The sequence below is a fragment of the Rutidosis leptorrhynchoides genome, unplaced genomic scaffold (assembly GCF_046630445.1).
Source record: "Rutidosis leptorrhynchoides isolate AG116_Rl617_1_P2 unplaced genomic scaffold, CSIRO_AGI_Rlap_v1 contig603, whole genome shotgun sequence".
In the NCBI taxonomy this organism is placed as follows: domain Eukaryota; kingdom Viridiplantae; phylum Streptophyta; class Magnoliopsida; order Asterales; family Asteraceae; genus Rutidosis; species Rutidosis leptorrhynchoides.
In genome coordinates this window covers 17,682-35,164 of record NW_027266825.1, presented here as the reverse complement: position 1 = coordinate 35,164, position 17,483 = coordinate 17,682, and the positions used below count along the sequence as shown (strand labels likewise).

Genomic DNA, 17,483 nt, shown 5'->3' with positions numbered 1-17,483 from the left:
TTGAATATAGATACAAATTTACGAGTGACCTGAACAAAACATAATCTTACGCCAAGAGAGAAAAGAGCAACAGCAAGAAAACAAAGTTAAGACTTTTAGTAAGTGAATGAATCAAGAAAATAAATGCCAAACTCTGATCAAGTGTGACAACCGAGAAGTAGAAGAAGAAGAAGAATAGTTCGATGGATATACCTAACTAACGTCCTTTGGGGTTGATGATCTGTGAGAAGACGGCGCTTTGGGTAAAGCCATCTGAGTCATCACTGCGTGCACCAATGCTCATACTCGTGGAATCTGTTATTCCATCATAAGACATGGGATCTTTCTTATGCAGTATGGACATGAAGGGACTCTCATCTTCTTGTTGTTGGATCTTGCCTCCGCCACTTCCCTCAGCGCTCTCTTGGAGTTGCAGAGCAAAACTCCAAGTTCCAGAGCACGTCGCCCATCGACGGTCTCTCGATGCCCTGATCAGACACGCACTTGATGGCAGTCTCAGCTACCTTGTTGAAGCACTCTGGAGCGATCTTACCCTTGAGAAAAGGGTCCACAATCTGCTCCAGGTTCCCTTTCCTGTGACAGTAGGCAGCCCACTCCGCCAAGCTCACCTGCTCCTTCGGCAGACTTGGATTCAACGCCGGCCGAGCACACAGGATCTCGAACAGCACCACCCCAAACGAATACACATCCGATTTGTCAGTCAGCTGCTGCCTCCGGAAATACTCAGGATCCAGATACCCGAAGCTGCCCTTAACCACTGTGCTCACATGGGTGTTATCCAAAGTGGGCCCTGTCTTCGACAACCCGAAATCAGAAACCTTGGCCACCCACTTGTCGTCCAGTAGTATGTTGGTCGTCTTGACATCCCGGTGGATGATAGTATATTTGGCACCTGTGTGCAGATAATGTAAACCACGGGCAGCGCCAATGCAAATCTCAAGCCTCTGCCTCCCATGGCAGCGGAGGCTTTTGGGTTTTGTACAGGTGTTCTCGCAATGTCCCATAAGCCATGTAGTCATAGACAAGGATCATTTCACAGTTATCCTCACAGTAACCGATCAGCGACACGAGATGCGATGGCGAAGTTTAGAAAGCATCTCGATTCTGTTTGAAACTCGTGCACTCCTTGGTCAGAGAGTGGGTTCCCCGTTTGATGGCAACTTTGGTCGTCCCACCATCAATCTCGCCCTTGTAAACCTTGCCGAAACCCCCAACTCCCGAGAGGAGGGCTTCATCAAAGTTGTTGGTCGCAGCCTTGATCTCCGCAAATGAGAAGTGACGGCAGAGGTTCGAAGGGAGAGAGGAACTTCCTGTAGTGTTTGTTTTCGCCGATCCGGCCGAGTGGGAATTCCCGTAGAGGGAAAGAGGAAGCCAGCCCGATGGCCCATCACTTGAGCTGTGCTCCTTGCCTTGCCCCAAACCGCCAGGACGACGATAAGCAGCCACCACACAGAAACCGATGATAAAGGCTACCAGTATCCCACAGCTCACGCCCCCAGCAATGACCGCCTTGTGGCTCTTCGAACGACCAGAGCGAGCAACAGGTGCGGATTCGATTTTCTCTGTGTAGGGAGAGGGGTCGGGTTAGGCCCTGCGAGATTGCCTTGTGGACTACTTAGCTTGAAGACTTCCACTCGTTCAAGATGGAGTCGTAATACTGCGGTTTGGTGGTCGTGTTTGGATGCAATTGAAGCCATAGATCCTCCTGGGCATCCCCACCGGGCATGAGCACCACGTAATCTCTATGCGTGGTCACTCCGTTCCCACCAGCCCATGCCACCACATCGAACCCAGGATCCGCAGTGTCGTTATTTAGGAAAATGTCGAACGTTCTTTGATTAATCTTGCTGACATTATCAAAGATCTCACAGAAATGGAGCCTAACAAGATAGTTGAACCCCGTGTCCACACTAAAAAACCACGACAAGTTGTAATTGAGGTTGATGTTACTGTTGGGTCCCATCATCCTGGCGGTGGCATACACGTTTTGTGGCGCAATGTAAGAAGGAGTGGCCGGAGGATACTTGATGGGCAAGTCAGAATCGGCAGATCCACTAACCCCAATAGCGGCCCCGAAGATGTAAGCAGTGTCGTCGTACCAAGTCCGATACAAACCCGTATCATCGGAAGGAGAGATGACATTCCCACCCACATTGAGCCTGACCACACTCTCAAGCGCCGTGGTATTATCAATGGTATAGGGGGCACTTTGGCCGACGATCATCAATGTCCCGTCGGTGCTGCTGTAAATATCAGGCATGGACATGACCTCAATTCCGTTGACAAAGGCATATGCATCGGAGGCGTTGGAAGGCGTGAAGGTGAGGTTGAGGGAGTCGGCATCGACGTTAATGGAATACTCCTTGACAATATAAGGGTAGTAATTCAAAGCCTGAGTGGTCTGGGCAACGCTGAAGTTGTTGAGCAGTGTGAATGAGGGGGTGGATACAGAGAAGAGGGCGTGAGAGGCGTTGAGGCTGTCGTACGAATTGGAGTAGAAATAGAGTCTAACAAACTTACGACCGGGTGCGACGGGGAAGTTATAGGTGAAGGAGAGCGGAAGACACGCGCCGTCATGTAAGGCACAGAAGGAACGGAGGAGTCCTGTGTCGCCGCCGGAGATGTGGTGGAGGAGTGGCCGCCTGAGGAGGTCAAGAACTTGGAGCCCACATCGGGAGTCCATTTCCTGTTATCGGCGTCCTGAGTGGCAGAAGATTCCCACAATTAAGGAGAATCTCTTCTGGAGGTACGTACTTGTTGTCTCCGGAAACAAATCCGATCGCAAAAACCAAGCAAACAAGTGCAACTAATAAACATGAGGATGATGATGGTAACCGCTTCCTGTTGTTCATTCTTTCTTCTTCTTCTTCTTTTTTCCCAGATCTATCTATAAAGTCATTATCAGTTGAATTTGAAAGCTTAATTTTAGGAAAAATGTGTGTGAAGAGAGAGAGAGAGAGAGAGAGAGGAGGAAGTTAGAAATTAATTGAGAGCTATCATGTGCTGTGCTTTGCTTTGCTGTAATGTAATGTAAGAGACTGTTTTCCTACTTTACTTAAAGCCTACCATTACCTTTTACTATTAGTAGTAGTTGATTCAAAAAGAAAAAAGATTAGAAGAGTTGATGACAACTAAATTGGGAAAAATGATAAATGACTGAAACAACCTCGTGTGGTCAATGATAGATGTAGTAGTAGTAGTGAGTGATGAATGATTATTTGATTGGATGACAGATCATATACGGAAGACGTGACACAGAGCAATGCATATAATAATAATAATAATAATAATAATAATAATAATGTATTCATTAATCTATTCAATTAATTGGTAGTTAGTTCGGGTTTTTTCCATACTAACTAAAAATTTTATCAATTCATGCTTTCATGTTAATTACTATAATATTAAATAAATAATTATCATTTATTTATGCTCCGAAAAAAAGATAAAGAAAAAGAGACGCGGTTGTTTAAATGATTTTTTTTTTTTTTTTTAATTTTGTAAATGAGTTGTATACATACATACTTTCTATGGTGGTGGTCCGTTGGATGAGTCTATTTTTTTATGTATTAAATATTATGTTATGGGTGGTTTTACGCGGAATGTGTGGGTGGGTGGGTCGGTGAGGTCCATTGCAATTTGATTGCCATTTGTTTGTTTGTCGATTGCACTATTCGGAGTTCCGTCCGATGGACGGGAGGGCATTTTCTTTCAAAAACTATTTAAACTAATGTTATATATAATCATCATATCATAATTTATATTTTAGAAATTTGATAATCATCAAAATATAAATACGAAAACGAATGTTTAAATAAGACTATCCAGATGAGCATTAAAATTAATTAGAAAAAAAAATTCTAACGAAATCTAGAACTGTTTGCTTGGTTCATCGATGCTAATCTTTTTTCTCAACTTTAACTCTAACCAATTTGGGACGGACTTTACTTGGTTTTTCCCCGTATCATCCTCGTCATCAGATGAAATATATATTGCTCATTTTCTTTTGTTGGATTTGTCAGTTGTCGGAGTCATGTCGCTATCTTCTCGATCGGTATCCTACCATACCAATTTTAAAAAATCAAGTTCATTATATATGTGTATATTTTAGGAATGAAAAAGCGCCTTATAACTAAAGATTCAATCGATAGTGTTTATACCTCCAAATCCGCATCGACATCGTCTTTTTCTTCTTCTTCTTCTTTCTCAGAAGTCTAGAAAGAAAAAAAATTCAAGCTTTTATGTTAAAAATACGGGTGATAAATAAGGGAGCCCCAACTATAATATTATATATATGTGTAAGGTAAATGTGAAAAAGTTTACTCGAATGAAGTGTTTATCCTTAAACCGTTTAATGAGATCCTCGTCTGATGTCACTCGCTTAACGGTATAAGTTACATCCCAATCCGAGAATAGATCCTCCTCGATAATTCCAAATTTGAATAACAGCTCCTTGTCGACAATTTCCTCAAATTCAGCTAAGAGATTTTTATTTGATTTTTCTCTAATAATGATCAGAAAATAGATAAGGTGGTTTACAAACACGTTTAAATAGAAATATAAACATAAGCTCAATTTATTTTCAACCTTATTTGATGGATTTATAAGGTCTGTTGCAGATTTGCAGATCAACAATTTCACCATTCGATCAAATAGCATTAATGATGTTGCTCCAGTACGATCACGGACTCTCACTTGCATCTTAGATCTGAAAAAAAAATCATGATAAATAATTGACTTGTGTTGGAATATGCATTAGCGAATCGGAGTTGGCACTTTATGTGGCGCCCACCCTCCGACCCCTTGTCGAGACGGAAGACGTGGCCACTTGAGCATTAATCCTTTTAATAAAACATCCATTTTATTATAAATAAACACACGTTTTTAAGGTATTAGTTTTAGCGGAAACATAATTATACAATAATAGAAATAGAAATCACGCGATAGAGCCCTAATATGCCAAGATTGCCAAGAGCCCGACCTTATTCTGAAAGCTGGAAAGCAGAAGGAAATAGCTGCCGAAGTAGACTTCGTACTAATAATCAACCTGGAGAAAATAATAGGTTTTGTAGAAATCCGTAAGCTATTTGCTTAGTGAGAGTTATTATAATCCATTACGTTTTCTTTAATAAAAGAAATGAATCATTTTATAATACTTATCAATAGAGTATAGAACATATTGTAAATGATTTGACTTATAGTAATTCTGAAAAACAACAGAATTTATTTATGAACCCTATCAGTGAAAAATGACAAATGAATTCCTACAGTAGTAGCTAGTTACCGTAGTGATCTACCTATCGCGGTACGCAAACAAGTACCTAACCATGACGTACTATCTGCGCAGACTAAACACGGGCCATTCCTTCGAGGCCTAGTACTTACATACTGATCATTCCTTCGAGATCAGTTAAAACAGTGTATTTTGGGTTCTTATACATAAATACTTTACTTAATAACATTTCCTTATATACTTAATAACATTTCTTTATTTGTATAAATTCAATGTATAATATTAGAATTTATATATAAAACTTCTATAATCATATATATAATCATAAGTAAACAATTTCTTCATTTGAAGGTCTCCAGGCCATCTACGGCTATTTAGTTTTTAAAATAACTATGCCATACAAGAAAATGTAGAAATCATAAATCATGTATAAGTAATGAGTAAGGCATAGTGGTCTTAAAACAATCATCAAACATATACTTATAACATACTATAATGACATTATAATAAAACTCACAGTATACTTGTCGAATCGTCCTTGCCTCGATCCACGTAACTTATCAACCTATTGACATCGACAATACATTAACATACATTCTAAACTATTGACGTCGAAATAGAATACTACAATTGAATTCCGTACGTATCGCTCGATTAGATTTCTTATACGCGATTTAATCGATTAATTTGTTACTTAATGAGAAATGTTTATTTTAGCGAATAAATATTTTACTAAGATTTTACAGATTAACAAATCATAATTTAGTATTTAATAAATTTTCCAGAATCTAATTTTGTAAGTATTTGATTTATTCTCTAACGAAAACATTTATTAAATTCATTAATATTTATCTTTAAATCATTCTCTCAATTAAACTAAATACTTATATAACAGAAAAATATTTTTAAATTGTTACAGAATATTCCAAATAACAAATAATAATATTCTGTCATTTTGTAAAATTTTATTAATTAAAACGTAGCTTTAATTAATTTTAGAAACACTTAATTACATTTTTATTAATCTTATTAACACAAAAATGTAAATAAAATAAATCTGTTTCCCAAAATTTTTGAATTTTTGATATTTTGTTCAAAATAATATAATAAGCTTACTGTAATAATTTCATAATTTTTGGATAAGTAAAAATGATTTTATTAGCTTCGGAAAATAAATATATTACTTTAATATATAAAATCAGGTTCGGATTAGTCAAATGACCAGAATGGGTCTTGACAATTTGGACACCACCATTTTGGCCCATTCTTTTCAACTTTTTTATTGCACATGGTACATCCTTCATAATACCGGTTCTCGATGGACTCGACTTCGATTATTCGTGTAAGCATTGTAAAACGTCCCACCTGCAATAGAATTTTGAATATTTTACTTTTCTTGATAGGTTTGATTATAATAAATTCTCCAAATAAATAACTACTAATTAAGACTATAAAATTATTATTACCTCTAGAGATATAGAAAGTTCTTTAATTGTGATTCTTTTCGTAAGGAGGAATTCATCCGACATCGAAATTGGTCCCGGTAATTGAGTTATAATTTGTGTGTAGGAGCCTATATCATTAAGTCTACAATACACTATAAAATCAGTAAGTAAAATTATATATAAAAAAAATATCTAGTGTAAATTAAAATCAATCTATGGTATAAGATAATTACTTTTGGCTATATTCGACATCTTCAGGTAGATTCAGGTTGACGAAGATCTTTGTTCCTTGAAAATTATTACTTATTCCAAGAATTTCTGCAATTTAAAATTATTTAAAATTTATTATGGTATATATTATATTATGAGATTTAAAAAAAAAAATTAATGTAGGAAATTGATGAACTTACATTAAAAGTATTCGTAACAACCGATTGTAAAATAACAACTATTGATTTTGTTTAAAGTTGTAGCATCCAATATAGCTTCATTTAATTTCTCGACAAAAGCATCCCACAAAATGCAATTAATCCTCTTTTTCCTTGAACATAGGGAAAAAATAAGCATTTAAATAAAAAATCATAATAAATAAAACAAAATTAGATCAATGACATAATTAAATTTATATCATAAATAATGATTAAAAAAAAAAACTTACTCCAAATCCTCTAGAACAAAGATAAGCAATTTCATTGTCTTGTCTGGCTTGACTATTTTCCTTATTTTTTCATTCTCCACGACATGCCCAATAACATCTATATTTTTAAAAGATCTATATGATTATAACAAAAAAAAATAGAGAAAATTAAATTAAAAATTAAAAGTAAACTTACCAAACATAAACGATTCATTCTTCTTATTTAAAATTGAATCAAAGCTCACAAATTTTGAAATCCCTTCATCCAAAATCTTTTCGACTATGGTATTTTTCAAGAAGAACAATTTGTATTGATTTCTAGTAGCTTTAATTTTGTTGGTAGGTTCATAGACGAATTTTTTTTGAAAGATATATACTTCTCCTTCACTTATTTGTTATCTATATGTTGCAAGAAGATCTTTTTTTATTGTGACTTGAATGCGGCCATGCTACACACAATAAAATATATTTTATAAAAGACAAATTTATTAGATACATTAAAAAGTAAAAAATTCTAAAAATTCAACAACATAAATATTCTAAGAATAAAAAAAAACTTTATCATCAAGAAAAATCATCTCTATACTCCCATCTCCTATACGACTTCGGAAATTTGGTATTGTCCAAAGATTTAAGACGCGAGTCTTAATCTTCCAATCAATACGTCCGGGATAAACATCATCGATTTGAGAATATTTTGACGCCATCCTACAATAAAACGATCTATAATCAAAAGATTGAAAAGATAATTATTTCAATATAATTTCGTTGATTACACAACAATAGAATGTTATATTGATAGTTGTATTGATGAGCAAAAAAAAATCCTTACCCGAAACTTCTTTTTGAAATAAAACAAAGCTAGCTTAGCAAAAGAAAATCGTATCGAAAACTTTTGTTCGTACGCATGTGAATTTAGTATGTTGTATATAGCTATATATATACTCTTAAAACAAAACGAACAAAAAATAAGAATCTCATATGATTAGGAATACTAATTCAAAAAAATATATATAATAGTTAAAAATTGGATTTGGAGAGATTAATTACGAAGCCATAATATATTCGTAATATTACGAAGAATCAGTCAAAGTGAGGAAATTAATTATTAAATTTAATAGAGAAGTTGAAACTTTAAACATGAGATATCATATATTGTAATATTATAAGAATAAGAAATGCAATTAATGTATAATATTACATGAATATGTCCGGATAGTTGTCATATATATGAAGATATAAATATATTTAAATATGATCTTATTTTATAATAATTAAAATATAATCATTAAAAACATTATAAAAATAAATAAAACTTTTATCTTAAAACAAAAATATATAAAAAAAAAAAGTTTTTGTGTTGTAGAATAGAGAGAATAGTATTTATGAATATATGACAACAATGTGAAATATAATACATTATATATATTACATATAGTAGATGGCGTGAATTCATTATATTTACTAATTAATTATGTCTAAAATCTCAAAGAAAAATTAATTAATTAAATTATTTTATTGTGTTTTTGAAATCTTAATATAGTTAGGAATCGGATTTGGTAGGGAGATTAATTCAGAATTGGATTTGTCTTCTACTAGTCAATGGGCCCGTCCGTTGGACGGAAAGTCCGTACATTTGAAAATTAATAATTTAAATATATCTTATAATAATGATATAATAATTTTTTGTATTAAACATTATTAAATATATGTCAAATATTATATCAAAAGGGATTATTTTAATTTTATATCAATTATAATTATTTTGATTTTATTTCAAAATCTACAATCCCATTAGAATCAAAATTTTATTTTGTTTTTAAAAATAATAAAAGTAGCAAAACGTAAAAATTACATATCAAGATTTGATTAGATAATAAAATTTATAATTGCATCTAATCAATTCAATTTTTCCTATTGTTTGAAATATAAGATACGCTCATTTTAATTAAGGATTTAGAAAAAAAAAAATATAGTGGATTTTTATTAGAAATAATAGTTTAACAAAAAATTAGAAAAATAATAATATATTATATTTTGATTAGAATTTTTTTTAACAATATGTCCGTTTGAATAGGAAAAAAGAAGACATGCCCGTTTTAATTATAAATAGGAAAAAGAATATAATGAATTTTAATTAAGAAAAATTATTAATTGTTTGAAAAATAAAATATGCCCGTTTTAATTAAGAATAGAAAAAATATAGTCGATTTTATTAGGAATAATAGCATAATGAAAAAATTAGAAAAATAATATATATTGTAATTTGATTAGAAATAATTTTTTTAATAATATTTCCGTTTGAATAGGGAAAAATAATACATGCCCGTTTCAATTAAAATATATATATAGTGTATTATAATTTTTTTAGAAATAATTTTTTAAATAATAGATAGAAAATTGATTAGGAATAAAATTATTATATTAAAAAAAAAGGTAAAAGATAAAAGAGAATAGGAATCTCATATGATTAGAAATAAGTAATTGATAGAATTTTATTAGGAATCATTATCTTATTTTTTTTGAATTCTTAATTAGAATAAAAAAAAATGTTAACTTAAAATTTTAATTTGATTCCTAATTAAACTCAAAAACTTAATTTCTAAATTAAACGTCATGTGTCGGATGTTGATTTGACAATAAAATTTGCAATTGAATTGCAATTGGAACAAATTGAAAGATGTTTCTCTATTGTATATAAGATTAGGAATAAAATCTAATTGTTTAATTATTTTATTGTGTTTTTTGAAATCATAATATAATTAGGAATCGGATTTGATAGAGAGATTAATTAGGAATTGGATTTGTCTTCTATTAGAAATTGGATTTGTCTTCTATTCATAATAGTCTTTTTAATTATTTTATTATATTTTTAAATACTAATTCAACACAAACTTGATTCTTAATTAAAACGTCATGTATCGAATATTGATTTGACAATAAAATTTACAATTAAATTACAATTAAAACAAACCGAAAGAAGTATCTCTATTCTATCGGCTATAAGAAGATTTACAGCCGAAAAAACACTATCGGAAACTAACACGCACTAGAAAGTCAAGATATTAATTTTGGACAAAATCTAGTGGAGTACAAAATTGATATGGTTCAACTTGAAGAAAACTTAAAAAGTCAAGATATGTATATAAGGAAGGCCCGCCCAATCCATAGGATAAAGAATATGAAGGCCCATATATATATATGGCTAACCGGCCTCATCGTACGTCAGTCAGCCTTTTGAATAAAGAGTGAGTTTGTTTTAGGAATGGGCCAGAAAACATTATATTATGTTATGGGCCTGTTGGATGGATCCAGCTTCTCACTTCTCTTCTGCCGCTAAAATATAATAAGTATAAAATAAATTCACTGTATAAAAATGGGAAACACCGAAGAGAAGAGAAACAAACAGTACTAAAAATGGGAGAGAGAAAGCCGAGGTTGAAGAAAGAGAGGTAACTTTCATCTTCTTCTCTTTAATTTTAATTTGATTTGCATCTTCTTCTGATAATCTAAATATGTATGTATGTTTCGAAGAAAAAAAGGCTGAGTATTTATTTATGTCTTCAACTACAATACAACGCAATGGCTTGACTTGTATGTATGTATGTATTTTGTGAATTTGGAGTGAGTGACACTACAAATACATAAACAACCGCAATGTCTTCAGCTAAGCTAAGCAAAGCACACATGACCTCACCTACCCTTCTACTTCTGGCTGATCAGTTAGATGGGAATTAGTAAACATTGGGTGGGAGTTAGTAGTAATTGATTTCCCTTGACTTGCCTTCAAAGCTAGCTACTGTGCTTCTGCTGGATTGTATCTGTCCTCTCAACTTCTCTTCCTTCCCCCTCACTGCACACCTTCTTCATTTATATATATATATATATGTATGTATGTAACTTGTAATATGTCACTTTGTGGTTGGACAATTAATTAATCTTATGGACTTATATCGTACATTTGCCATCCTCTTCCTCTCCATTTTGATCCAAATTTCAGTCTCCATTCATGACCCAGATCATCACTTTGCCCTCTCTCCCTCTTCTCATGGGTAATCTCAAATATGTAACATGCACATATTGCATCAGTCTGATCCTCAGATTTCTTCAAACCACATTTATCAACTTAATTCCACTCTCTAATCAATCTACTCTACCTGCATTTTTATCAGGGCCATGACAGAGGATACTGATGCTTGGGAAATGGTGCAGAAGAAAGCAAACCAATTTGTCCTTGACGGAGCACCATTTTATATCAATGGTTTCAACACTTACTGGCTCATGGTATTCGCTGCTGACCAATCTACCAGAGGGAAAGTCACCGAGGTCTTCCAGCAAGCATCTTCAGTTGGTCTGACCGTTTGCAGGACTTGGGCTTTTAACGACGGTCAATGGCGAGCCCTTCAGAAATCTCCCTCAGTCTATGACGAAGAAGTTTTCAAGGTGACTATTTTAATCATAAATACTTCTCGTCTTTTAACCAGGTAAATTAACAATTCCCTATTAGGCGTTGGATTTTGTGGTAAGCGAAGCAAAGAAGTACAAGATCAGGCTTATCCTGTCATTGGTGAATAATTGGGATGCTTATGGTGGGAAGCCACAATATGTGAAATGGGGCAAGGCCGCGGGCCTCAATTTGACGAATGATGATGACTTCTTTGCTCATCCAACTCTCAAAAGTTACTACAAAGCTCATGTCAAGGTACGTAGCTCCTAGCGCTTGGTTTTCCTAGGCTGCAAGTCATCCAACCATCGGCTAACTGTTTCTTAACGCAGACTGTGCTAAATAGAGTTAACACAATCACAAACGTTACTTATAAGAACGACCCAACCATTTTTGCTTGGGAGTTGATGAACGAGCCTCGTTGCGTCTCGGATTCCTCTGGCAATACTCTTCAGGTTTGTTTTGCTTCAAACACACAATTAAGAATCTGTAAATCCCCTTATATTGGCTCGATGAACTTACTGTTTTTTTGTCTCTAGTCGTGGATAGAAGAAATGGCAGTCTACGTGAAGAGTATCGATGCAAAGCACTTGGTGGAGATTGGATTGGAAGGCTTTTACGGACCCTCGTCACCTGATAGAGCTCAGTTTAACCCCAATTCATATGCCACACAAGTTGGAACTGATTTCATTAGGAATCACCAGTCTCTCGGTGTCGATTTTGCTTCAGTTCACATTTATGCTGACTCTTGGTAAATGCATTCTTGATTCTTCTTCTGCTCTTGAATGTTCATATAAAAAATTCCTAAAGAAACATGTATGCACGTTTAAATTAATGGTGTAGGGTTTCACAAACAATTTCTGATGTTCATCTCCAATTTACGAAATCATGGATAGAAGCTCACATAGAAGATGCAGAGAGATATCTCGGAATGCCTGTTGTGTTTTCTGAATTTGGCGTGTCTACAAAAGATCCTGGATACAATTCGACATACCGTGATACGCTGATCAGCACGGTCTACAAGACCCTGTTGAACTCCACAAAGCAAGGAGGGAGTGGGGGTGGCAGTTTGCTGTGGCAAGTGTTTCCTGAAGGCACAGACTATATGGATGACGGCTATGCTATTGTTCTTTCCAAATCTCGTTCCACAGCAAACATAATCTCTCTCCATTCTAAAAGGATTGCTACTTTCAACTCTCAGTGTTCCTGGAAATGCCATTGGGGTTGCCGGAAGAAGAATCAGTTAGAGTCTTTTCTCGACCATGATGAACTGTAAGACTAATGTATATACTGAATGAAATGAAGGAAGAAATACAAAAAAGTAGGACACATGCAGAGCATAGCAGCTGCTGTAACATCAAACGGATGTATATGAATGAATATTGGGATATATATATATATAATACACACATACAATACTACTATTTATGCCTTCATAGTTTTTTGTTTTGGCCTTGATAGGAATAACATTACTACTTATATGGATTTTTACATTTACGGTAGAAAAGAGGGAAGACAAGTAGATGTACACATTTCCTCGTAAGGTTGTTTGATTATATTAATCAGACAATTAACCAATACCATCTCTACTCGTAATAATTCCATTCAAGTACCTTTTTTATTTCACTTGAATGAACTGATCGATCTTCAGATTTCCTTAAGAGTGAAACAAGCAAAAGGAAAGAAGAATGATTGTAAAGCGAAAGTTAAAAGAGTAATAATTAGTTTAGATACAGAAGATGATGATGATGGTGTCCAAAGCAAAGCTTTATTTCTTTGATGAAATGGTTCCCTCAGGGTCCAACACCAATTCACCAGCACTACTTATTAGAATTATTTTTATATTCATGATTTCAAAGCATGCTCTGCTTGAAACGAGTATTGATGCATGCTTTGTTTTTGTTTTTGCTTTGCTTTGTATAAAGAATTACTAGTTGTAATTAGTATTACTACTATTAAATGGACTGTGTATTAATTATATAGCATCATTACTTGTAAATTTCCTATACTAGTTTTCTTTCAAAGATCTTCATCTCATTCTTCTAAAGATAAGTATGGTGCGTAAGTAGCAAGTAAACGAGTATAACCACCTCTTTCATAAAATAAAATAAATAACATTCATGATCCTATAATCTAACCGGGGAAAAGGAATCCCGTAAACGAAACAAAATCACAAAACCGAAATAGGAAAATTTGAGAAAACCCAAAATACACAAATTAGAAAAGTTAATTGAAATCCTGTTGTTGAGCTTCTTCACAAGGGCATTGGATCAGTTGTAATATATTGACGACTTCGTCCATGTCTGGTCGGTTTGATGGCACTTGAGAAGCACAGACAAGTCCAAGCTTAATGAGTGGAATGGCCTCATCTGCTGGGAAGTCGCCAGAGAGCCTCCCGTCAACGCATTCGTGTACCCTGCCATCCTCCAACGCTCCCCTGACCATGTCACATAGCACGACAACGTCATCCTCCATATATTCAACCGGCCTCTTCCCAGTCACCACTTCCAACACCAACACCCCGAACCCGTACACGTCGCATTTCTCCGTTATCTTGACCGTTCGGCAAGCAAACTCAGGCGCCATGTAACCCAACGCACTCTGTATTTTACTGCTCAAGATGCATCGGTCTGACATGGGCAATAACCTCGCCAGCCCAAAGTCTCCCACCTTGGCCTCCCCCGACTCATCATCTATTAGAACGTTGGTCGATTTCAGGTTGTAGTGAATTATGCCCATCCCGTGCAAATGAGCCAATCCTCTTGCCATCCCAAGAATCACATTGAATCTTTCTCGCCAGTTTCCACCACCTCCGTCATGGAGGTGTTTATGCAAACTCCCACTGGATACATACTCATGAATCAGGAGCTGCAACGAAGGCGTCCAGTAATAGCCTTCAAGTGCTACAACATTGTCGTGCCTTACCGTCCCAAGGTTCCTCATCTCTCTCTCAAAATCTTCTTGGGACTTGATCAGACTCGACATGGTCAGCTTCTTTATGGCCACCGAACGCCCATCTCGAAGGACGGTTCGGTAGACAACTCCAAATCCTCCACGACCCAGCTCGCAGTCCTTATTGAGTAGCGCATGGGCCCCAGCAACAAACTCAGCATCACCAGAAAACATCACAAGCTTACCGTAGTTCGGATCGGTGTCGGGAGAACAACTGATCAAACCTTCCCCGCCAGTAGGACGTGACATAGAAGAGCGTGCATGAATATTCAGAAGAGACACAGCTAGGACACCGATGGCGATGAAAGCAGCGGCACCAATCGCAATGAGAGAAGAGATGCTGAGAACAATCTTCTTCCGCCTATAATTCGCAGCAGGTTCAGAAGATGAGTTTGGGTTGAGAACAATAGGCTTCTGATGGTTAGCAGGACAGGAGCGGTTCACTACAGCACCACATAAAGATGGATTCCCACCGACGGATGAGGGGGTGATTGTATTGAAATATCCCCCAACTGGGAGTTCACCTTCTAACCGGTTGTGTGAGATGTTGAACAAGACAATGTGTGATAGGTTTATCAGCTCCTTAGGTAGGCTTCCGGAGAAGCCATTCCAAGACAGGTCAACAACTTGAAGATCGCTCAAGTTTGCAATGGCTTTAGGAATTGGGCCACTGAGATTGTTTTGGGACAGACTTCTGTAGAAATGGACACAAAAAAAATAAAAATTCAAATTACATTTGATCACCTACCAAACTTACTCCGATATCAAACTATACCGATAGGTAATAGGTTATTCATCGATCCTCCACGGAAAACTAGGCAGAAACAGTGGTATACACTAACAAATTATTGAGACTTAGACAGTGATAAGCTTAGAAATCCTCACCTCAAAAATCACAAAGAATTTACAAAATGAAACAGCAAAAGACAACTTACAAAGATGTTATCAACGTGCAGTTCTCAATCTGAGTAGGTATTTTCCCAGTTAAGAAGTTCCTCTCCAGCCTCAGTTCCTTGAGTAAAACTGCACCGCCAATTTCGGAAGGAAGACTTCCATTTAGCCGATTGTAACTTAAATCAAGAAGTTCTGCCTTTTTCAATCCATCAATGGATACTGGGATAGGACCAGATAGTTGGTTCCTTGACATATTCAATACGACCAAGCTACGCATGTCCCCTATGTTGGATGGAATTTCGCCAATTATAGAATTGGATGATAAATCCAGAACCTGCAAGCCCTGGTTAGTGGCCGCCATTGAAAGAGGAGGATAGATTGTGCTCCCACTAACTCTGTTTCCAGAAAGTAAAACACCTTCTAAGCTCAACTTAGAAATCCATGAAGGAATACTACCTGTCAATCTGTTTTGGCTAATATCAATAGACAAGAGATTATCACATTTTGAAATGGAGTCTGGCAAGGCTCCACTAAGCTTGTTCCTTGACAGGTTCAATTCCTTCAAATGTTGAAGATTTCCAATTGAGAACGGAATCCAGCCAGTAAAATTATTAGCTGAGAGATCCAGACTTTCAAGACGACTCATGTCTCCAATCCAATCAGGAACAAATCCGGTAAGCGAGTTTCCTTGAACACTAAGAGAAGTGCAAGAACTAAGCCTCTGCAACGAGCCTGGAAGACTGCCGGTAAACCAATTATCACCAAAATCAACAATCTTCAATGTCAAACAATCTCCAATATCCCCTGGAATGGGCCCAGAGAGTTGATTCCTTGCGAAATTTACGACTCTCAAGTCATACAAAGTTCCAATACCATCAAAGACATCCCCTTCTAGAAAGTTATCCGATAGATCAAGGGACTGCAAACTCCTCAAGGACCAGATTCCAGAAGGCAACTTCCCTGATAGCCAATTGGAAGAAAAATTGAGCACGGCAAGATTAGAGCACGAGCCTAAAGAATCAGGAACCTGACCGGTGAGGTTGTTCCTAGCAAGAGAGACAACTCTCAATGAGCCACATTGCAGAAAGAACTCGTGAGGAATCGAGCCAGAGAGGCTGTTTTCACTGAAATCAATAACTTGCAAGGCAGGGAAGTGAGCAAGGTCAGGGTTTATGGTTCCTGTAAAGTTGTTATTGGATAAGGAAAGAGTCTGAAGCATCTGCAGCCTTAAGAGGCCACGCGAGGAAATATGGCCGGAGAGAGAGAATGCGTCGAGGAGTAGTTGGGCGACCCGATTGGTTCCGGGTTCACATTTGACACCGTTCCAATGGCAGGGGTCGTCATCTTCTTCGTTCCAAGACGTGAGCTTTGCTTTTGGATCTTGTAGACCAGCTTTGAAAGCGATCAAACCCAAAACCTCGTCATTGAATGCAGGCTCTTGGGAGTTCACCAGCAGCAGCAGAGTCTGGGTCAAAGCAACTAGTAATAGTATTTGGAGAAAATGTAGCATCTTTACCATCAATTCAATTCAATTCAATTCAAATCTAAACTAAATAAATCATCAGGCAATGCCCATTTATGTTACTAGTGGCTACCACACATACTACAGACAGCTCACAAGATTTGCGATTAAGAAGTAGTAAAACTACTACTGAGTAGCCAGAAAAGAAAAGATGAACCAAGTAATAAATGAGTTGCACTTACTGCTGCGTCAAAGAAAGCTTTGTTTTTTATGCTTTGAAATTTCCTAAAACTAAATTTCAGGTGAAGTTTTAGAGGTGGGTATTTCGGAATTTTGAGCTTTAGCAGTAGTATTACCGGAAATTAGAATGTTGGCCGGAAAGTGAACGTTTAGTACTAGTAGTAAATTAGAGAGAG

At 35.9% G+C, this 17,483-nt stretch overlaps 3 protein-coding genes and 1 pseudogene across 3 annotated transcripts; 1 reads left to right on the top strand and 3 right to left on the bottom strand.

Moving 5' to 3' along the window:
• Positions 1 to 196: 196 nt before the first annotated feature.
• On the bottom strand, positions 197 to 2,852 carry LOC139884805 (receptor-like protein kinase FERONIA; annotated as a pseudogene).
• A 1,144-nt stretch (positions 2,853 to 3,996) lies between these two features.
• LOC139884804 (uncharacterized) lies at positions 3,997 to 11,493 on the bottom strand. The gene is made up of 7 exons (XM_071868784.1): positions 11,473 to 11,493; positions 11,275 to 11,420; positions 7,337 to 7,450; positions 7,110 to 7,219; positions 6,912 to 6,996; positions 4,324 to 4,708; positions 3,997 to 4,059 (listed from the first exon to the last, which is right to left on the bottom strand). Exons 1-7 carry the CDS (start codon positions 11,491 to 11,493, stop codon positions 3,997 to 3,999), a joined length of 924 nt encoding a protein of 307 aa, XP_071724885.1.
• LOC139884803 (mannan endo-1,4-beta-mannosidase 6-like) lies at positions 11,492 to 13,035 on the top strand. Its single transcript, XM_071868783.1, has 5 exons — positions 11,492 to 11,758; positions 11,823 to 12,017; positions 12,092 to 12,214; positions 12,299 to 12,510; positions 12,603 to 13,035. The coding sequence occupies exons 1-5, from the start codon at positions 11,492 to 11,494 to the stop codon at positions 13,033 to 13,035; spliced, it is 1,230 nt and encodes a 409-aa protein (XP_071724884.1).
• Positions 13,036 to 13,985: 950 nt separating this feature from the next.
• Positions 13,986 to 17,124, bottom strand: LOC139884802 (leucine-rich repeat receptor-like protein kinase PXC2). The gene is made up of 2 exons (XM_071868781.1): positions 15,647 to 17,124; positions 13,986 to 15,405 (listed from the first exon to the last, which is right to left on the bottom strand). Exons 1-2 carry the CDS (start codon positions 17,122 to 17,124, stop codon positions 13,986 to 13,988), a joined length of 2,898 nt encoding a protein of 965 aa, XP_071724882.1.
• Between the last annotated feature and the right edge of the window lie 359 nt (positions 17,125 to 17,483).

What these genes read in the sequence shown, in the direction of transcription:
- LOC139884803 (XM_071868783.1), top strand. Translation starts at nt 11,492, where the DNA reads ATGACAGAGGATACTGATGCTTGGGAAATGGTGCAGAAGAAAGCAAAC. An exon ending in ATGACGAAGAAGTTTTCAAG is followed by an intron (nt 11,759 to 11,822) that starts GTGACTATTTTA and finishes ATTCCCTATTAG; the next exon opens with GCGTTGGATTTTGTGGTAAG. An exon ending in CACATTTATGCTGACTCTTG is followed by an intron (nt 12,511 to 12,602) that starts GTAAATGCATTC and finishes TTAATGGTGTAG; the next exon opens with GGTTTCACAAACAATTTCTG.
- LOC139884804 (XM_071868784.1), bottom strand. Translation starts at nt 11,493, where the DNA reads ATGGCCCTGATAAAAATGCAG. An exon ending in TGGCCCTGATAAAAATGCAG is followed by an intron (nt 11,421 to 11,472) that starts GTAGAGTAGATT and finishes TGTGGTTTGAAG; the next exon opens with AAATCTGAGGATCAGACTGA. An exon ending in TTTGTTCTAGAGGATTTGGA is followed by an intron (nt 7,220 to 7,336) that starts GTAAGTTTTTTT and finishes CCTATGTTCAAG; the next exon opens with GAAAAAGAGGATTAATTGCA.
- LOC139884802 (XM_071868781.1), bottom strand. Translation starts at nt 17,124, where the DNA reads ATGGTAAAGATGCTACATTTTCTCCAAATACTATTACTAGTTGCTTTG. An exon ending in TGCACGTTGATAACATCTTT is followed by an intron (nt 15,406 to 15,646) that starts GTAAGTTGTCTT and finishes CCATTTCTACAG; the next exon opens with AAGTCTGTCCCAAAACAATC.